Source organism: Cherax quadricarinatus, chromosome 16 (genome assembly GCF_038502225.1).
Source record: "Cherax quadricarinatus isolate ZL_2023a chromosome 16, ASM3850222v1, whole genome shotgun sequence".
Classification (NCBI taxonomy): Eukaryota; Metazoa; Arthropoda; class Malacostraca; order Decapoda; family Parastacidae; genus Cherax; species Cherax quadricarinatus.
Window position 1 is genome coordinate 15,177,333 of NC_091307.1, and position 23,244 is coordinate 15,200,576.

A 23,244-nucleotide genomic window follows, 5' to 3' on the forward strand; every position below is an offset into this window, starting at 1 on the left:
AGAAAATCTTTTATTTTTTGTTTGAATAAAAATTCAAAATAGAAAGCAAGAGCAATATCAGAGGGGCCTGGAGACGTGACTGATGAACAAAGAAAATGTTATTTTAGAGCCAGGAATGTCTGCATTGTTCCTTCTGGACCCTATTTTGAAATTCTCATATTATTTAATTTTCATGAAATTGGCGAAATTGCAAATTTCTGACCACGTTATTGGGTAGTTGAAATCGGTAAATGGGCAGTTTCTTGTACTCAATTGATAGAAAAAATGGAGTTCTAAAGAAATAGTTATGAGTTTGGTCGACTGGAACAATGGAATTAGCCGAAAATAGGGCTCAAAGTGGGCGAAATCGCTGATTCATAAATATCGCTGAGGTCGCTAACTTCGTGAGAGCATAATTCCGTCAGTTTTCTATCAAATTTTGTGCTTTTGGTGTCATTACAATCGGGAAAAGATTCTCTATCATTTCATAAGAATTTTTTTTTTTTTTTAATTTTGTGACACCAGGAGACACCTCAAGATTTGGGGTTGAGAGAGTCAAGGGGTTAAAAATAATGAATAAATGTATCACATGAGTGATGAACATTTTTTATTTGTAGGCCCAACACTTTTTACCATGGAATCCTAGGTCAATTACATGAGGACTGTTAATGTAAATACACCTCAAGATTAATTTTTTATTTCAAGATTAATTTTTTATTAAGTCTTATAACTTCATAAAAAACTATAACACATCCTGCTGTTTAAAGATCATCCTGAGTTTTAATAACTAGCACAGCCTGCTATTTAAAAACTAGCTTGCATTTTTATGCAGTTTTATAACTAGCATTACTTTTTGTTGAAGACACGTTTCTATGTAATTTTATAATGAGCACTGCTTACTGTTTAAAACTCAGCCTGATAAACAGGTCAAAATAAAAAAAATTACCTTGTCACAGATTACTGGTGGAGCAGTTCCCTCCTGTCTCATCTCCTGCAAGTGGGCACCATGGACCTGACATAAATATGTACAGTCACAGTAAGTGAAACACAGATAGTGAAATCATAGTTGTTTTTTTTTTTAACATGTCGGCCGTTTCCCACCGAGGCAGGGTGACCCAAGAAGAAAGAAAGGAAAAAAACTTTCATCATCATTCAACACTTTCACCACTATTCATACATAATCACTGTTTTTGCAGAGGTGCTAAGATAGGGCAATCTCTTTTGTCCCCCTTCCCTTTACATAAAGGAATTATACATGCTCTCTGCCAATCCCTAGGTACCTTCCCTTCTTTCATACATTTACGTGTATTAAACAAAAATACCAACCATTCCAATACTATATCTCCCCAAGCTTTTAACATTTCTGTCATGATCCCATCAGTTCCAACTACTTTACCTCCTTTTATTCTATGTAATTCTACGAAATCACAGGTATTAATATAAAATTATGACAAATTTATTGAAAAATCAATAGACTAATATTAGTGAAATACTGCATTATATTCACCTCGACAGTTGGCTGCCCTGTAGCCTTCTGAACATGAGAGGTGGAGGTGGCAGCCATGCTATGTCTCTTCTCATCAGTGGTACCATCTGACACCACTTTGGTAAAGTGGCTAGACTCCATGACAGTGCTCTTCTGGAACACTGTTGTTGATGAGGTGCTAGAGGAGACATGGCTCTCCTCTCTTGTTGTCTGATGAACTGCTGGCATGGCTGGCTCTACTTCTGACCCTGCAGGTTCTGTAGGAGGGAAAAAAAAATAGCACTAAAGAATGAATACATTAACAGTTATTTTTCCCACAGGTGGGTACAATGCCTGGAAGACACTCAAACAACGAAAGACTGCAGTTAATCCACTTTACTGACTAATGATAATTAAAAGGTACAAGTCGGCCATCACTAATCTGGCAATCGGTTATCCAGTTCCATCGGTAGTCCGGCACTAATTTTGGCTAGCATAATTTCAAATTGCATCATTATACTGACTCAAATTTCATTATACTGACTCTAATTGGCAGATGGTTGTAAATCTACAGCAGCAAGCCAGTGGAGGAGAAAGCAGTGATGAAAATGAGGAAGATGTAGCAGAAAGTCTCTATGTATTGATAGGTTAATTAAGTGTATTCTAACCTAACAACTCTGTAATCCGGCAAACTCACTAATCCGGCACACTACAGGTCCCAATGATGCCAGATTAGTGATGGTCAACCTGTATTTAATAATAATACATAATAATAATAATACATAAGAATAATAATAATAATAATAATAATAATAATAATAATAATAAGAATATACATTTCAACTCTATTCCCTGGAATGTAGGCAAGAAAGGTACAGTAGATTATACTTTACACCTGGAAAATCCTGGAGCATCTGATCCCAGACCTCCACACAGAAATCACTCTATGAAAACAAAAAGACTTGGCAGATGCTGGGAAGTGCCTCCAATTAAAATCAGGGGTGCAACAAGTACCTGGGATTGCCTCTGGAGGTCACTGCTCCCATGGCCCAGTCCCAGACCATGCTACCTGGTGCTGGCCTGATTGATCAAGCTGGCAGTGCCTGCCACCAGCAGTAAAGAGCATGCTCCACAACACAGCAGATCAGGAATTGTTTTGAGGAATCTGCCGAGTTCCCTTTTGAAGACAGCTAATGGAGGCTGTTGAAGAGTTGTAGTCCCTTTAACTTATTGTGTTTTCTCTGTCTACTCATCTCTCCTCTGCTTTTCATTTAAAGTCTCTGGCACCATCTGCCAAACCTCTTGTATTTATAAGTAGTAATTTCGGTGTGCAGGTTTGGTGCCAATCCCTCCAGTGCCTTTCAGGAACAGATTATGATGCATCTTTCTCATCTATATTCTAAGATGTACAGTTCTTGAGACTTAAGTGCTACCAGCAATTTAGGTGCTTGACTGAGGGTTCTCTGTACATTTTCTAGCTCAGCAATTTTTGCCTGCCTTGAAGGGCAGAACAATATTCCAATCTAGAGAGAATGAATGATCTAAAGAGTATCATCATTGGCTTGGCATTTCTTTGTTTTGAAGGTTTCAATTATTCAACCTATCATTTTCTTGCAGTTGCAATATTATTATGCTCCTTAAATGTGAAACCTTCTGACATTATCACTCCCAGGTCTCTTGCACGTGGTTTATGTTCTACTGAGTGGTTTGAGTTTGTCGTTTATCCCGACCTTGTTTTTATTTCCTCCATTTATCTGTGATGCGGTAACTGAAATTTTTTCTCATTGAACATCATAATGTTGTCAGTTGCCCACTAGAAGACTCGGTTTATATGAGCACACTAAAAAAGAACTCACTGATTGTTAAAGGTCCTCAACTTTTCAACATTCTTCCTTTGTGCACAAGGAGAATTACTAGCATCCTCTGGCTGTCTTCAAGTGGGAACATGACAAGTTCCTCAAATCAGTTCCTGATCAGCTGGGCTGTGATTCATCCACTGGACTGTGTGAGACCAGCAATAACAGCCCAGTTGATCAGGCCTTGATCTACCAGGAGGCCTGGTTTGGGATAGGGCTGAAGGAGCCACTGACTCCCAGAAACATCCTTCAGGTATGCTACATATCTCAATTTAATGCCAAGATGATCCCGTGATCCGTCAATCCTCAGATCTCTAGCCCAGCCCCTACCAGCTGCACTTCCCCAACCAGGAAATGCTCTTCGCTGGAGAGGTTAGTGCAGGTCACTGCTTTCCCTGGTTAGAGTAGAACTTATCAACCTCTGTAGCACAGTTGGTAGTGCTGGGCTGGAAAGAAGTGATCCAGAAAATATCCCATTAAAAACACTATTTCAATATATCCAATGTCTTCCATACAAAAGGTCAAACTGGGACCCAAATAGGCCAAGGACAATCAAAATTTTTCTCTAAGATTGACCAGCATTTAAGATTTAAATAAATTTATTTAGGTTTTGGGTGCATAACATTCAAACTTTTTTGCAATGATCTTGATGCAACATGTTATGGATACGTAAAAAATATAGCGTGCAGATTTCACCTAGGATAACCTAATATCATCAAACATTGACTTATTTCTGATGGGAAAATATTCTCCAGCTATTTCACAAAAAGCAAATTGTTTAATAAAATTGGCAAATTAAAACTTGCACAACCCAAAATTAAGGTGCAGCTTCCTTTGAGGAACATACATCAGTATTAAAAGTTTGAAGTGAACCAGAAGATGCACAAAATCTAACAACATTAAGCTTGTAGATAAATGGTTCAGAGAACCAACAAGTTGATGAATTAGACACACATACAACACTTGGGTATCTTTACTGAGGAAAGGTTTTGCCATGCACTGGCTTTATCAGTCCTAAATGAACAAGAATGGTGAAGATCAGATAGAGTTTGAGGTAATCAGTCCCTCAGCCTGAAGTCATTGTAATCAGTCCATCATCAATCTTGAAAAGAATACAGTATATGCACGAAGATGGTCTGATTACATCAACTCCAGGCTGAGGGACTGATTACAAGGGACTGCTCACAGAGTCAAATGCAATGTTTGCAGCATTCACAGAGACCCACATAAAGGATCATTATAACAACAAAATATGGATCCCAGGTTATAACCTAGTCCGATGCGACAGACTAAACATGCAACAAGGGAGGGTTGGCCTGTACATCACAGAGTCGCTCATTTGCACAGAACTACTAAACACCTCAAATGATGTAGTTGAAGTTTTGGTGGTAAAGACTGAAAACCAAAACCTTGTCATTGTGGTGGTATACAAGCCTCCAGATGCAACTTCCCAGCAATTCCAGGAGCAGCTTGTGAAAACTGACCACTGTCTAGAAAATCTCCCAACTCCTGCCCCAAACATCTTACTACTAGGAGATTTCAACTTGAGATACCTAAAATGGAGGAGTATAGCAAACAATGTTTTAGCAGAGATCACCCCAGAAGGCAGCTCAGATGAAAACTCACACACGCACACACGAACTATTAAATCTCTGCACAAAATTCACTTTAAAACAGCAAATAGTAGAGCCTACAAGACTAGAAAATATGCTGGACCTCATCTTCACTAACAACGACGATCTGATACATAATATAACTGTATCAAAGACAACACACTCAGATCACAACATAATAAAGGTACAGACATGTATACACAGGGCTCCTGACCAGGAAAATGTGAGTAGTCATGGTCTCTTCACGAAATTCAATTTCAATAACAAAAACGTACAATGGGATCAAGTAAACCATGTCCTAAATGAAACAAGCTGGGAAGATATCCTAAACAACAGAGATCCGAGCATTTGCATTGAAAAAAGTGAATTCTGTAGTTCTTGAGATCTGCTCAAGACACATTCCATTAAGAAAAATAAAGAGAAGATGTAAACTAGAGAGAGACGCTCCCTATACAGACGAAGGCGAAGAGTCACAGAGCTGCTGAGTGTGGTCAATATATCTGAAATACAAAGGGAGGCACTAGTCAAGGAAATTGCAAATATGTATTGAACTTAAGCTGAAGGAATCTTACAGGTGGCAAGAATCACAGGAAGAACTAAAAGCCATAAAGGAAATTGAATAAAACCCAAAATACTTCTTCTCTTATGCCAAATCTAAGGGAAAAACAACATCCAGTATTGGGCCCCGGCTTAGGAGGGATGGGACATACACAGATGACAGCCAAGAAATGAGTGAGATACTAAAGTTCCAATATGACCCAGTGTTCAGCGAGCCACTGCTCAGACTAAGGGTCGACAACCCAAATGAATTCTTTATGAACGAAACCCAAAATTTGATCATCTCAAAAATCTTGGATATTATCCTAACTCCACAAGACTTTGAAGGGACAATATATGACATGCCCATGCACTCTGCCCCAGGCCCAGACTCATGGAACTCCGTGTTCATCAAGAATTGCAAGAAGCCCCTATTGCATGCCTTCAGCATTTTATGGAGAGGGAGCATGGACACAGGGGTCATCCCACACACACTGAAAACAACATAGTCCCACTCTACAAAGGTGGCAGTAAAGCAGTTGCAAGGAACTACAGACCGATAGCACTAACATCCCATATCATAAAAATCTTTGAAAGGGTTCTAATAAGCAAGATCACCAACCACCTAGATACCCATCAATTACACAACCCAGGGCAACACGGGTTTAGAGCAGGTCGCTCCTGCCTGTCCTAGCTACTGGACCACTATGACAAGGTCCTGGATGCTGCAGAGGATAAACAAAATACAGATGTAGTATACACAGACTTTGCAAAAGCTTTCGACAAGTGTGACCATGGTGTAATAGCACATAAAATGCATGATAGAGGAATAACAGAAAAAGTTGGTAGATGCATCTATAACTTCCTGATAAATAGAACACAAAGAGTAATAGTAAACAGAGTAAAGTCCCAGGCAGCCACAGTAAAAATCTCTGTTCCAGAAGGCACAGTACTTGCTCCCATTCTATTCCTCATTCTCATTTCTGACACAGACAGACATGTACGCCATAGCTCCATGTCTTTCTTTGCAGATGACACCTGGATTACCATGGCGGTGACCTCCATTGAAGACACTGCGAGACTCCAAGCGGATATCAACCAAATCTTCGAATGGGCCGCTTAAAACAATATGAAGTTCAACGAGGAGAAATTTTAGTTACTCAGATATGGGAAACCTGAGGAAATTAAAAATGTATCAGGGTATATGACAAATTCTAACCATACAATAGAGCGGAAAAGTAATGTCAAGGACCTGGGAATGATAATGTCAAGAGGACCTTGCCTTCAAAGACCACAACAATGTATCTACCTCATCTGCTAGGAAAACTAGGGATGCCAAGCCCATGATGATTCTCTTCAAATCCCTGTGCTCTCTAGGCTGGAATACTGCTGTACACTAATGGCCCCTTTCAAGGCTGGCGACATTGCAGACCTGGAGAGTGTACAAAAAACTTTCATGACACACCTAAGTACCATAAGGCATCCAAATTACTGGGAACGGTTGAAGGTCCTTGATATGTATTCCCTGGAATGCAGGCAACAGAGATACATGATAATATATACTTGGAAGGTCCTGGAGGGATTGGTACCAAACCTGCACATGAAAATCACTCCCTATGAAAGCACAAGACTCGGCTGGAGATGCAACATTCCCCCAATGAAAAGCAGGGGCGCCACAAGTACATTGAGAGACAACACAATAAGTGTCCGGGACCCAAGACTGTTCAACTGCCTCCCAGCATACATAAGGGGGATAACCAATAGACCCCTGGCTGTCTTTAAGAAGGCACTGAACAGGCACCTAAAGTCAGTACCTGACCAACCAGGCTGTGGTTCGTACGTCAGCTTGCGTGCAGCGAGCAGTAACAGCCTGGGTGATTAAACCCTGATCCACCATGAGGCCTGATATCAGACCAAGCCGCAAGGGCGCTGATCCCCGAAACCCTCTCCAGGTAAACCTCAAACTCCTAATCTTCACCATTCTTCTTTATTTAGGACTGATGAAGCCACTGCATGGCAAAACGTTTCCTCACTAAAGATACTCAAGAGTTGCACACATGTCTAATTCATTAACTTGTCAATTCTCTGAACCATTTATCTACATTCCTGTGAAACACATCAACATCCTGGGATCTTGATACAGGGAATTCTTCACTTGCCTAACCTATAGGCATGACCTACTTCCACATGTGGATTTGTCCACTGTGATATTGTCTACAACTACTTCACCTCACCTGTCTACAGTATATAAGCCACTTTGCGCATATGCTGTATTCTTTTCAAGATTGATGGACTGATTACCTCGACTCCAGGCTGAGGGACTGATTACCTCAAACTCCTGCTCATCACCATTTTTCTCTAGGACTGATTAAGCCACTGCGTGGCGATTATTATTATAATCACAGGGAAGCGCTAAATCCATAGAATTATACAGTGCATGTGGGGGGATGGAAGGTATTCAGAGAGCACAGATCAAATTCCCTGGATCAAGAGCCCCTCACCAGCTTCAAGGAACCTTCTGCGAGGGGACTGCGTGGTGAGACGTTTCCTCAATAAAGATACTAAGTGTTGCACATGTGTCTAATTCATCAACATTAAGCTTATTAACTTGGCTGGTAAACTGAGAAATTTACACCTACACACCCTAAACCCAAAAACACATTTCATCCGTTTTGTAAGTCATCAGTTATTAAAGACTGATGCAGTTCAGGGGTGAAGAAGTAGGAGCTTCAATGGTGAGAACATCGTAAGGGTTGAACACTGGAGTAGTTATGAATAAGGTCTTTGGGTGTGTTGGCTCTTGGGAGACTAGAATAAGAACGATAAGTCACTACCCATTTCTGACATAACTGGGTCACAGCTTGATTAAATGGTAAACCCTTTATGTCCTTCAAATATCAGATCTGGATTTCTCGCACACAGCAGGCAATGACGAGAATATGAGGGATGACGTACTTCGATGCAGTTAAGACAACAATTAGGTCGGTTACAGGATGGACCATTATGGTTTCCTGCTCTGCACACCAGACATTCTTATTGTAATCTGCAGTGTGGCCAGGTGACCATAGTGCCAACATTTAAGGCACTGTTGGGGTGTTATCTTCTATTCTCTCACTTCTAACCGTTGATCTGCAATAAGATAAGATTTGTTCGGATTTTAAACCTGGAAGGTTAGCTACCCAGGATAACCAAAGAAAGAGTGTCCTCGAGGAGGGTAGGTTGGGGCAGTTTAGTTTAATGTTTATTATGTACCCTATACCCATCCTGTGGGCTGTAGTCAAAAGATTACAGAGGTACATAATGGTTCCAGGGATTGGGCCCCAAAGTTTTGATAGTTTAATATGTTTATTATGCACCCCATACCCATCCTGTGGGCGGTAGTCAAAAGATTAGAGGTACATAACTGGTCCAGGGACTGGACTCCAAAGTTTTGATAGCTGAGGAAGTTACAAAGGTAATGAACTCACAATTTACAAAGGTAATGAACTCACAATATACAAAGGAAATGAACTCCAGGTAGGTCTGGTCACAATCATGACAAGTTACAAAGGTATTTACAGATTACAGAGGTACACAATGGGTCCAGGGACTGGGCCCCCAAAGTTTTGATAGCTGAACTAGGTACAAAGGTAATGAGCTCACAAGTTACAAAGGTAATGAATTCTGTAAGAGTGGTTACTTACGTTTATACATGGCAACAATCATGAACAAATTATAGTGTAATGAGCAATTCACACTTCCACACCCGGTCACAACTGTAATGAGTTATTGGTGCAAATATTGATTGTTGAGTTACATACACACACACACAACAGGCCAAGTGTCTAATCGACATGTGCCTAGGACCAGATGGTAACACACACACACACACAACAGGCCAAGTGTCTAATCGACATGTGCCTAGGACCAGATGGTAACACACACACACACACACACACACACACACACACACACACACACACACACAGAGAGAGAGAGAGGGGTGGATCGACTGCGTATTTTTGGACTGCAAGAAGGCTTTCGACACAGTTCCTCACAAGAGGTTACTGCAAAAGCTAGAGGACCAGGCACACATAACAGGAAAGGCACTGCAATGGATCAGAGAATATCTGACAGGGAGGAAACAACGAGTCATGGTACGCGACGAGGTGTCAGAGTGGGCGCCTGTGACAAGCGGGGTTCCACAGGGGTCAGTCCTAGGACCTGTGCTGTTCTTGGTATACGTGAACGACATAACGGAAGGGATAGACTCAGAAGTGTCCTTGTTTGCAGACGATGTGAAGTTAATGAGAAGAATCGAATCGGACGAGGATCAGGCAGGACTACAAAGAGATCTGGACAGGCTACAAGCCTGGTCCAGCAACTGGCTCCTTGAATTTAACCCTGCCAAATGCAAAGTCATGAAGATTGGGGAAGGGCAAAGAAGACCGCAGACACAATATAGTTTAGATGGCCAAAGACTGCAAACCTCACTCAAGGAAAAAGATCTGGGGGTGAGTATAACACCGAGCATATCTCCTGAGGCGCACATCAATCAGATAACTGCTGCAGCATACGGGCGCCTGGCAAACCTACGGATAGCGTTCCGATACCTCAGTAAGGATTCGTTTAAGACTCTGTACACCATCTACGTCAGGCCCATACTGGAGTATGCAGCACCAGTTTGGAATCCACACCTAGTCAAGCACGTCAAGAAATTAGAGAAAGTGCAAAGGTTTGCAACAAGACTAGTCCCAGAGCTACGGGGATTGTCCTATGAAGAAAGGTTGAGGGAAATCGGCCTGACGACACTGGAGGCCAGGAGGGTCAGGGGAGACATGATAACGACATATAAAATACTGCGCGGAATAGACGAGGTGGACAAAGACAGGATGTTCCAGAGATGGGACACAGACACAAGAGGTCACAATTGGAAGTTGAAGACTCAGATGAATCAAAGGGATGTTAGGAAGTATTTCTTCAGTCATAGAGTAGTCAGGCCATGGAATAGCCTAGAAAGTGATGTGGTGGAGGCAGGAACCATACATAGTTTTAAGGCGAGGTATGATAGAGCTCATGGGGCAGGGAGAGAGAGGACCTAGTAGCAATCAGCGAAGAGGCGGGGCCAGGAGCTGTGAATCGACCCCTGCAACCACAAATAGGTGAGTACACACACACACACACACACACACACACACACACACACACACACACACACACACACACACACACACACACACACACACACACAAAGTTTTGATAGCTGAGCAAGTTACAAACGTAATGAACTCCAGGTAGATATGGTCACAATCATGACAAGTTACAAAGATAGTTACGGATTACAGAGGTACATAATGGGTCCAGGGACTGGGGCCCCTAAGTTTTGATAGCTGAAAAAAGGTACAAAGGTAGCGGCAGTTGAAATATTATCTACTCGAAAATGATTTCCGCACTCCACCCTGCATTATAATTGGGAATGTCACTATTATGACAACGGTGTGGCTGATAACGCGGATCTGCGAGTCCGACTGCCTGGTCAGAGTCGTTTACAGTAACAATGCGCATTTTGCTCTGTCAAGGCATTAAAGAGATGTATTGGCTGACGAAGGTCATTATTATTTTGTTGATGGTGAGGTCTGAAAAACTTGACCGTCTACTGCCATTATTATTATAATCAAATAAGTCTACTGTCCTTTTTAAATACTTCTAGTAGTGAACTTATTTCCCTACCTGTAGTAGGCGGATAGGTTTCCAGGTAGTGTTTTTTATTATGTTAGTGAGGTAAAGCTTCAGCGTCGTCGTTCGTATATTAAGGTCTCTCGGCAGGCCTCGATTTGTGAATTGTCGTTCCGGGATCACTGTTCTCATGGTGGAAGTTGGTTCCATGATCGAAGTAAAGCGGGTGTCTGAGGTACGGCAGGGAATAAATAGATCGAAAGAAAATAGGTAGAACGCCAGTACTGGGTTCGGGCAACAAATGACTGCCCAAAAATAGTTTCAGGTTCAGAGAGGTCCATGGACGTGCAGGGGTTATTCAACATAGGGTGTCACACTCACTGAGGATCCAGGAGAATAAGGCAGTGTTTCAGTCATCATAATTTAAAAAATATTGGGGTCGAGGCAGCTTTCAAAATAAACAAAAGAAATATATGCTTACTATGAACAGCAGTCACAGTTAATACATCAACCTGGTGTAACAACACGAGAAGGGCACCTTCAGAACTAACTGACCAACACAGCAACCCTGCCTGTTTAGACAAAAGCATTAACTGTAATTTTACAGCTGCTAATGAACAGTGGGGAAACCAAAACGAATGAATGAGTTCTACCTTTAGTTGTCACTCATAGATCCACAAACAACCTACAGTTGCACTTCCGTCATCAGATGATCATTTGATGACTCACCGGAGCATCACCTGACACACCCTAAAATGCTCCAATTTCCATTGGGTGGAATGACACAACCATCATAATTACCAACGGAAGTCACATTATAACAGGACCGATGGCGATTCCTTTTCCTTCTGTCAAGGAGCTGAATTTCACAAAAGGGGAAATATTCCCACGAATAATGCCAAAGAAGACCAGGACGGGGAGTATTTAAATTCTATCTAAAAAAAAAAGGTCTAATTCCTCGGAGGAAGAGCTCTTCACCACTCTTGAAGAACATTTTATCCAACTGTGCTATTAACATCACAAAGTGATCCAATATATTCACAAGTCACTCAAGGAAAGTGAATTACATTGTATAAAAACTCCTGTTTTTATTCAGTCAATTTTGACTGCAACATAGTGTTTCAGAGTTTTATTTTGCAACAAAATTTATACAGGTTCAACTGTACAGATATACTGTTATTAAACTTTGTCGTCAAAGCACTCATGACCATAGACTGATATAACAAGTTATGGAACAAGTGCCTGAAAATAAATATTCCCAGAATCAGAGGATTTTTCACTGAAATTAACTCTAACTTGCATCAAAATATTCAGGAGAATCCAGTTAATCCTTTCAAATATTCCTCCCTAAAAGGAAGTGTTCCTCAAAATTAAAGATCATAACGGAAAATGAGCTTAAAATTATATCAAGGTATACAACAGTGACACTTCAATGCAAAGTTGTTGGGATCGTATACAACTCCTGGGGAATGGGAGATAATCAAATTTAATCTGAAGAAGGGAATGTAAGCTCCAATTTATTTGATCAAGAGCCCTTCACCAGCTCCCACCCTCCCCAGGAGTGACATAGTGATGCCTTCTACACGGAGCAAGGGGCCAGCATAAATAAATGAGCTTTTACCCTCCAAGATGAACTGTTTATTCTACTCCATGCATTAAATCGCGAGTATACGTCAAGCTTGACAGTTTAGTTATAATTCATTCTCAATCAGCCAAGGAGTACAGGTCAAGGGACTTCATAACTGTTCCTCTAAATTACTGGTAACGGTTGAAGTCTTTTGGTCTGTACTCCTTGGAACGCATGCAAGAAATATACATGATAATATACACTTGGAAACTTAAGAGGGACTAATCACAAATCTGCACACGGAAATCACTCCGACAAGGTCCTAAATGCACTAGAAGACAAAAAGAATGCAGATGTAATATATACAGACTTTGCAAAAGCCTTCGACAAGTGTGACCATGGCGTAATAGCGCACAAAATGCGCGCTAAAGGAATAACAGGAAAAGTCGGTCGATGGATCTATAATTTCCTCACTAACAGAACACAGAGAGTAGTCGTCAACAGAGTAAAGTCCGAGGCAGCTACGGTGAAAAGCTCTGTTCCACAAGGCACAGTACTAGCTCCCATCTTGTTCCTCATCCTCATATCCGACATAGACAAGGATGTCAGCCACAGCACCGTGTCTTCCTTTGCAGATGACACCCGAATCTGCATGACAGTGTCTTCCATTGCAGACACTGCAAGGCTCCAGGCGGACATCAACCAAATCTTTCAGTGGGCTGCAGAAAACAATATGAAGTTCAACGATGAGAAATTTCAATTACTCAGATATGGTAAACATGAGGAAATTAAATCTTCATCAGAGTACAAAACAAATTCTGGCCACAAAATAGAGCGAAACACCAACGTCAAAGACCTGGGAGTGATTATGTCGGAGGATCTCACCTTCAAGGACCATAACATTGTATCAATCGCATCTGCTAGAAAAATGACAGGATGGATAATGAGAACCTTCAAAACTAGGGAGGCCAAGCCCATGATGACACTCTTCAGGTCACTTGTTCTATCTAGGCTGGAATATTGCTGCACTCTAACAGCACCTTTCAAGGCAGGTGAAATTGCCGACCTAGAAAATGTACAGAGAACTTTCACGGCGCGCATAACGGAGATAAAACACCTCAATTACTGGGAGCGCTTGAGGTTTCTAAACCTGTATTCCCTGGAACGCAGGAGGGAGAGATACATGATTATATACACCTGGAAAATCCTAGAGGGACTAGTACCGAACTTGCACACGAAAATCACTCACTACGAAAGCAAAAGACTTGGCAGACGATGCACCATCCCCCCAATGAAAAGCAGGGGTGTCACTAGCACGTTAAGAGACCATACAATAAGTGTCAGGGGCCCGAGACTGTTCAACTGCCTCCCAGCACACATAAGGGGGATTACCAACAGACCCCTGGCAGTCTTCAAGCTGGCACTGGACAAGCACCTAAAGTCAGTTCCTGATCAGCCGGGCTGTGGCTCGTACGTTGGTTTGCGTGCAGCCAGCAGCAACAGCCTGGTTGATCAGGCGCTGATCCACCAGGAGGCCTGGTCACAGACCGGGCCGCGGGGGCGTTGACCCCCGAAACTCTCTCCAGGTAAACTCCAGGTAAACATACGAAAGCAAAATACTCGGCAGGCGGTGCAACATTCCCCCAATGAAAAGCAGGGGCGCCATGAGTACGATATGAGACAACACAATAAGTGCCAGGAACCCCAAGACTGTTCAACTGCCTTCCAGCATACATAAGAGGGATTACCAACAGACACCTGGTTATCTTCAAGGAGCTGGACAGACACCTAAAGTCAGTTCCTGACCAACTGGGCTGTGGTTCGTATGTCGGTTTGCATGTAGCCAGCAGTAACAGCCTAGCTGATCAGGTCCTGATCCACCGCGAGGCCTGGTCATGGACCAGGCCACATTAATCCCCTCAACACCTTTCAGCTATACCCCAAGTATTGTCCTAAATTCCTTGGACATGATTGTAACAGCTTGGGTGTGAAGTCGCACATTTGCCAAAATCTTGAGTGGATGAATAAAACAGTTGTGCAGCATTTGCGTATGAGACATTCTGCCAACGGAGCTGACTTTTTTTTTCTTTACTCTAATACAGAGGCTTGATTGGTGGCGGCGTCAATTCACACACTGAGGAAACTTGGATCGATCCCGGCACGGGTGAAATGTTGAGCATGTTTCCTCACACCTGGTGCCCCTGTTCGCCTAGCAGTAAGTACCTGGATGTTAGCTGACTGTTGTGGGTTGCATCCTGGGGACAAGATTAAGCTAAGTTACCCGATAATGTCATCTAGGTCTATATCAGTAGTACCATGTATTTTGCAGATATAATTACTACTATTACAGAATCGCCTCTGTATTGGATTGAAAAAGAGTGCTATGTAGGCGAAAAAAGGGTCAATAAGGGTACCCAGTACCCCAATGGAAATAAGTCACTCTGACATTTTTGGGTTATCCTAGGTTCTCTACACATACGCTGCTATGTATGATAATCTATGTAACTGTGTGTATACCTGAATAAACTTACTTACTTACTTACTTACTTATATCAACTTCCCAATCGCTGGCCCAACTAATGGGCAAATCTGCTTTCACCAGTGGGTCCCACTCTCCTGTGACGCTGTCTTCAACTGCTGCACCTCTCCTCTGGCTCCAGTGCATAAGTTTCCATCCTCATGCCTCTGCTTTACATAGTTCAAAGCTAAGGGAAGAGACACTACCTATCAATGCTAGGGTACACAACATTTATCAAGGCTATGGGTCACAACACCAATCAAGTTTCAGGAACACAACACCTATCAAGGTTCAAGGACACAACACCTATCAAAGTTCAGGGACACAACACCTATCAAGGCTAAAGGACTGAATACCTTGAAATTACCTCTCCACTTCATCTAGTCTCCAGTATAATACGTAGTTTCCTCTGTATCGGATCGATTATTATTATAATCAAAAAGAAGCGCTAAACCACAAGGGCTCTGTATCAGATCGAAAAAAGTCTACTCTGTAGGAGAAACATCTCGTCAATAATGATACCCAGGCGTTGCACGTCTTATTCAACAACTTGTTGATATTATATACATTTATGTAATGAAAATATGCGTGATGAAGCAAAATCCACTATGGGGATTCATCTCATATTCCCTTTCAAATGAACAGAACTGAGACAGTCAAAACATGTTCTCAGAGCAGCTGACTATAAATAAAGGGTATCTCCTAGTAGCCTGACGATACTAATTATAAGCAAAACACTTAAACGAAATTTCAAAGACTTGAAATGGTGCAAGATGGAAACATCAATCAATTCATCATCATACTATCATTAAAAAAAAATGAGTCGCATGTCTATGGTTGATTCATCAAACTCATAAAACTCTTAGTGGTATTGCCGCTCGGCTTCAGCTAGGCACAGATACCAATTTGCATAATCTGCTATATCTCGCCAAGTGTAAACTGCCAGCAAATATTTTCTCATTTAGCATCATTATGTAACACAATGTGAAACAATGGAAAATTCGAAGGACTATTAAAAAATGTTAAAGAAATTTTCAAATGTTTTATCCATAATGACATTATTAAAAGTATACTAGTAAGTTTGCTGCTGAATAATTCGCAACAGTTTCACGCTTTTTGGTGAATAAATGCTTATTATTTATAGTTCAACATTGTTGCAAATAACGTTGAACCCCAGTTACTGCATCCATTATATTCCTGATACAGTCCACGTGATGTGATTGGGGTGCGCAGAAAGATAACTAAATCATGCTGCATTTGTCTCGCACTATGACAGTACTCGAAACGTCACTCAAGATAAAACGATGAGACACGTGTCTGCTCACATCTCTAGTAAAAATCCAGTCATAAAACGTAATAAAAAATCTTATCCATTTTTCCCTGAGCAGGAGGGGTCGGTCGCTGTAGTCGTTGATCGAGGGAACGAGTCGAGGTAAACTGGACGTCGCTGCCGTGCTAGACTAAACCCAAACCCCACCAACTCTCCCTCCCACCGACCCCGACACCAACTCCCACCTGCATTCTCACCCCCATTGGCCCCCTCCACCAGCCTCCCCCACAATGTTCACCTGCCCCCTCTTTTTCCCTCACCAACTCCATACCACCTTCACCCCTCCCCTGGCCTGGCCTGGTCTCACTTGCTTTTCAACACCCACTGCCGCTCATCTGGAGTCTCAAGCCTCACAGCAGCTTCGTGGCGCCATCTCTTACTCCTCTAATACCCATGTTTGGCCATGGAAGCCCAGATAAGGTATAATTTTCCAAAGCAACTTTCCAAAATTACTGATATTAGTAAGTACATAACTAATAAAAATTTTGTAGGTTCAAGTGAAGACTCTTCAGCTTGATTGCAGATGCTTTCTAGCTAAACTTAAATATTTTGATACATCTTACTGCTTTGTGATGGCCATTCTAATAGACCATCTCATAAAATAAATATACGTGTATATGGGAAAGGAAGGGAGAATCGTTGCCAAGTTGTAGCTACAGGATCAGTTATACTCATGTCCAGTCTTCAGACATTTTTTTTCATGTTTTTTTTTTATTTCCAATGGTTGTAGCACTACTTCCTGGAGAATACATCACAAAAACGAGGCTGAAACATCCGTAAGAAATGCATTCGAAAAGAAAATTAATACGACGTTTCAGTCTGTCCTGAACCATTGTCAAGTTATAACTGAGTTGCTGCTTCAATTATTACTACTACTATTATGCAATATGTAAGTTTGTTTATATTGTACTGCATATTGCACAATAAAGCTTTGATTAACTGGCTTAATATTACCATCACCACCACTATCACCAATAGCTTCTTTCCCCTCCCTCTTCCTGACCTGTCTTGTCTTTTCTGCTCTTCTCGCTCACTTGTGACTTCACAATGGCCCAGGATGGACCGAAACGTCGCATTACCTTCGTTTTCCTAAGTGGTTGTTTCTCTGAATTCTTCGTCTTTGATTGCAGTCAACTGATAGTATATAATATCCCTTCGGTTCCACTTTTTTTTCGCGATTTACAATCGTGGCCTCTTATTGTCCCTGTAGTTATGTCTTTTCATTTCCTCCTATCAGCCAAAGAGGGCATCTTTAGTGAGTTTAGCCTTTCATCATAACTTACTTTTTAATTCTGATAGTCATTTTGTAGCTCGTTTTTGGGCCTTTCCTAACTTATCCAGGTTTTTTTTTCAGGTGGGCTACCAAGCGACTGTTACACATTCCACTTTGACCTAATATATTTTGGAAACAGCTTTTTTTTTTTTTAGGATTTTTCCATCCACATATTGCATTTGAAACCTGTTTTATATATCTCATGTGTTGCTTACGAGTTTTTGACAATTTTGCTTATATGATCTTACGGTGACAGTTTTTTTTTTTATAATAACTCCAAGGTCCTTGTCTGTGTATTAGTGGCTGGCTAATTTTCAATGTGCTGGCCAGTGACCATAAAAGAACTATAGTTTAAGAAATTTCACATACATTCTGAAAATAATGTTTTAAATACGATTGTTTTTTCGGCATCTCATCATTTTTAAACCCTTCCCCAGATCGAAATCCTGGCTAAAGCCTCCAAATAGTGAAATTCTGGCTGCTCTACTGTTCTGTATGATACTTTCAATATTATTATTATTATTATTATTATAAAAAAGAAGCGCTAAGCCACAAGGGGATACTTTCAATAGTTTGTCAATATCTGTACTCTTCATACTACTAATCCTTCTCCTTCCCTACTATGCCTGCTCCACACTGACAAAAGACAGTTTACTCCGTCTATAAAATATATAAAATTTTCACATGTGTTAATCTCACTATTTCTACTGTTTTCAACTTGTTTTAGTTTGGTTACTCTTTATTCCTTGCTCGTTTTTTGAGAAACAATCTGACCGATTCATAAGGCCCTTTCACCCTGTAAAAAACTTCTTCACTTCTAACCTCATTTAATATCTTAAGTCTATAAAACCTTATTTTCACCATATCATTATTTGAATGGTCTTGTCTACTTGCGTACAGGCGTGCGTATCTGTGTTTACGTGTGGACATGTGCATGCTTGTGTGTGTTCTTGTACATGTACTCACCTTCTGGCCCTGCCTCTCGACTTGCCGCTTGCCAAATACTCACCCTCCCAATCTCTTCGACCCCTATCATACCTGTTCTTACAACTATGCATGAAGCTTGCTTCCATCATTTCCTCATCGAAGTCTTTTTACTTACTGACCACCCGGAGACTTAAAAATTACTTCCTGACATCCTGGTCATCTTTGCGCATGTGCCCGTGCATGTGTGCTCGCTTACTTATATGTGCTCGCACACTTGCGTGCGTTAGTGTGTGTATATATGCACTTTCGCGTTCACACATGCCTTTAAACCATAAATACATACACCCGATTCTTGAAGTAATTCTGTGATTCACTTCCTCAAGCCAGACCCATGATGCACGCACGTCTGATGCTAAAAATGGAAATTAGCTGCACCAAGAATTTTGCCAGGAATAGTGCTAAGGTGAAGGGAGGTTGATGGGGGTGTGGAGGAAGGTTGACGGGTGTGTCGGCCACAACTAAATGAAAACACTATCATCTTAAACCCAGAGCTTTCAAACTAGGATACCTATTGGTTTTTATTAAACATAATAAGATACAATCGTAGTGTGCTGCTGCTCTATTGTATACGAGTTATTATTATAATAAAAAAGAACCGCTGAACCTACAAGGGTCTATACGAGTTATACTGTGGGAATAAGTTAGCTATGCTTTCCTGTCATATTATATCATACAGTATGGGTTTCATATTCATAACTAATGGATAAACCCATAAGGGTCATACAGCGCTGCATGATACAGGGTAATAAAATCTGCCCGCCTGACCTGGGAGACTTCAATAAGGAGATGAGGATACTGTCAAGTATTTCACTACTGGTTCAGGAGCTTCGACAGCTTTAAAGGTTTCGTTGAAGTAGGGCTGAAGTTACTACTGAATGAGAATTATCGTCCCTCAGGATGGTTCATCACAATTGTATTTTTCAGGCGGCGCCCAGTGATCTAGCTGCTTGCCAGTTATAGGATATTATAATCAAAGAAAGTGTGCCAGTTATAGATATCTTGGTATAATCTGTGTATTTTTTTAACACTCCTGTGTTTGCATCCAGGAAAGGGTGATTTATAGTTATCAGCGCATTTAGTTCACAACAGAAAAAACCTGGTTCTAACCCAGGGCGGGCGAGACGTAGGGTAAGTCTCCTCACACTCATCGTCTCTCTTTATCTGGCAGTAAATTGGTACAGGTCGACTGTTGTCGGTTGCATCCTGGGGTAAAGTTCAATATACTGATGTGCAAGAAACTGGAGCTGCTGGAAGGATTCAAATGAGTAATGCAACTGATGAAGCGAAACCAGTGTAAGAATACACCCATCCTAGGTGATAGTGTCTTTGGCAAAACGTAGCTTCACAAGCCCATGATATATTATAATTATTATCGAAGAAAGCGCTAAACCGACAAGGGACTTATTATAATCATAAAGAAGCGCTTAAACTGAAGAGGTCATATAGCGACTGGATAGTATCAAGTAATCTGGGTTGATTCAAGGAAGGAGGGGATAACTGCCTTTTACAAGAGCATCAAAGAAAGTAAATTGTAATATGTACTTATTAATGCACTATAAACTTATATTTAATTTATATATTAAATTGTCGTTATCTTCTTGCATGTACAACTATTGATTAACTGGAAGGAAAGCCTTGATGTTGATGAGCATTTTATTCAGGGAATTGGAGGTAATCCCCATTTCCTTGGATCAAACCCAATTGCCTTCCATTACCCAGGGGCTGTATTGACGCCTTTATAATTAGCGCCTCCCCATTAATATAATGGAATTCGGGGAAAGAAAGACACCAGTAATCGTCTTCTTCCAACAACACGGGTTCGAGACCCAGCCGGTCTGTTATTTGCAATCATTTTATTACGAGTTTGTGAGTCAACACCGTTTCCTAAGACATTTATTTAGCTTCCTCAACTTTTGAACGATCTAGGCTGCCACTCCTAACTAATCACTAGGCCCATATAAGTTATTTTAAGTTTCATTGGATCCTTGTTTTTTGTTAATTAGCCTGTAGTTTAACCGGTGATTACCGAAAACAAATATTTACATAAAGGTGTATGGTGAAGCAGGCAGAGTCAACACAGATCACATATCGATTTGCCCAAATTCGCTCCTCTATGATAACCTCCCCCCCCCCTTTTAAAAGCTCTTGATACAAGGAACTGGAGCTACCTTGGATTTTTCTTTGGCCAAACCTGTTTGCTTTCGTGTAACCCCTGTAGGTTCAGCGCTTCCCCACAATAATAATAATATTATTATTATTATTATTATTATTATTATTATTTACAAGAGGAGGCGGAATTAATGGTGGGATTCGTGAAGCGTCTTATCACATGATACGAGATGTATCAATTCGCTGAATTCCAACGTACTTGAAAGAGATTCGTGTTACTTTACGAGAATTAAATTGGCTAGGTAAGTTCTGTTAACTCTTAAGAAGGTCAGGAATCAAGGACTGGCTACATCCTCAAGTATCAGTTCTCACGATCACTTATTACTCGCTCTTGAACACTAAAATTCAGTACAATGTCAATTCCTGCATTTACAAACTATCAATTGTGTATTATTATTATAATAAAAAAGAAGCGCTAAGCCACAAGGGCTATACAGCGCTGCAGGGCAGGAAGGAAGCAAGGGCATCAGGTGGCAAGAGGGAGATGGATGAGTAATAGGTTACGGAGAACAGCGGGGCAGTGGATGGTGAAAGGGTAGAGGGCAGCAAGAGATTGAGGTAGAAAGGGCTGAGGGGAATGCGAAAGGTATCATCATCAGAGTTTGTGGAGTAAATCAGTCGTTGTCAAGAAGTCAATGAGAGAGTCAGGATTAAAGGAGGGTCCATCAGCATGAAGGGAAGGTAAAGAGAGAGTAGTAGAGCGGAGACGACGTTGGAGGTAAATTCTGCGTGCTCGTTGATAGAGAGGGCAGTCTAACAGAATGTGGCTAATCGATACTGGAACTTGACACTGCTCACAGAGAGGAACAGGGTGCCTCTCCATGAGATACCCACGAGTAAGATGAGTGTGGCCAATGCGAAGACGGGAGAGATGACAAGACGGCCAGTAACCTACGCTCGGTTTAATAGAATGAAGTTTGTTACCGAGCAGAGTTGACCAACGTTGTTGCCAACGGGTGTGAAGGTGGGTAGCTATCATTTGTGTAGATTAGTATTATTATTATACTCTTAACACAAGCGCTAAACCCAGGCTAGAAGCCAGACTACACAGTATTAAGACATCACTAGAGGAAAGAAGACAACGAAGTTACTTGCTTCTTGCCATTTCTCAAACTATGAAACTAAGAAGGCAAGGCTAACTTTTTGCCATTTTTCAAACTATAAAACTAAGAAGACAACAAAGCCAACTTCTTACAAAGTGAACAGTCTGCTTGATGCCCTAGATAACACAAATCATAGATCTCTACATTGTTATATCATTATTAATAGGGAAGAATTAAATCCGTATGGGGTCATACAATAATGATGGTAGCGTCAACTCCTTGGATCATGGGCCCTTCACCAGCACATAGGCACCTTCTTTAAAGAATTCCGTATAACATGTAATTATATTTTTATTACCTATTATCGTCTTACTGACACGATTATCGTGAATACATTACCGGAACATCGGCACAACATAATAAGAGCTACACCTGCTTACACGTGTATTCATAAAACTACCAATCTTTTAATTTGTTGCGTGCATGTATGAGTTTATATGAGGATCTGTTAAGTTGTCAGCCATCTGCAAATTTAAAAGTTAATTTCATTCAATCGAATGGATTAAAATCACGTCTAACAAATGAGTTATCTGCAGTTTGCATTATTTAAATTTATAACTTAAAACCGGAAATATGTTCTTTGATTAGTCAGAAAGAAAAAAAAATGCATGCGAGAGGCCCAAAGAAACTAACTTTGCAAAATGATTTCCACTGAATGGTAACTATGTCCTTAATTCAGATCTTTTGTTTCAGAACACAATCTCAACTTTTGTATCCTTACAAGAAACACAGTTTTAAATTTCAGGTTATTACACTTGATGGAAATTACCAAAAGGCCGCAGCCGCGACGTACATATGGCCGGGAGAAACTTTTTTGTAATTATGCTAAAACGTATAAAAATATCAATATCCTCTCGCATATTTGTAACAGTTAATTTGACTTAAAATACATTTTGAAGCTCCAAAATTTACATAATCACTTACTGCTGCCACGTATTACCATCCAATTACCTCGTTAGTGTATTGTGAAATATTATAGCCTCGCCTGTGACGCCATTCTCTTCATGTATCTCGCAACCACTTTAGTGTAAATGTATATAATTATAAACAGCATATTTGCCGTAAATATCATTACTGTTGAGAAACCTACGATGTATCTGTAACGATTCTAGGAAGAACTAAATCATCAGAAGAATGTGAGAGTTGTAGAGACAGCATAAAGTGAGGGGGAAAAAAGCCGCACTAATCCAAG

The 23,244-nt window shown here is 40.9% G+C and overlaps 1 protein-coding gene across 11 annotated transcripts in view; it reads right to left on the reverse strand.

The window, feature by feature from the left end:
* LOC128688791 (titin-like) overlaps nucleotides 1–23,244 on the reverse strand; it is a 458,202-nt gene that overhangs the window by 51,536 nt on the left and 383,422 nt on the right. For all 11 annotated transcript variants that reach the window (XM_070085639.1, XM_070085635.1, XM_070085638.1 and 8 more), the window contains 2 exons: nucleotides 1,487–1,722; nucleotides 926–991 (listed from right to left, as the gene is read on the reverse strand). In XM_070085639.1, coding sequence (XP_069941740.1) covers nucleotides 926–991; nucleotides 1,487–1,722 — 302 coding nt within the window. The remainder of the gene's footprint in view (nucleotides 1–925; nucleotides 992–1,486; nucleotides 1,723–23,244) is intronic.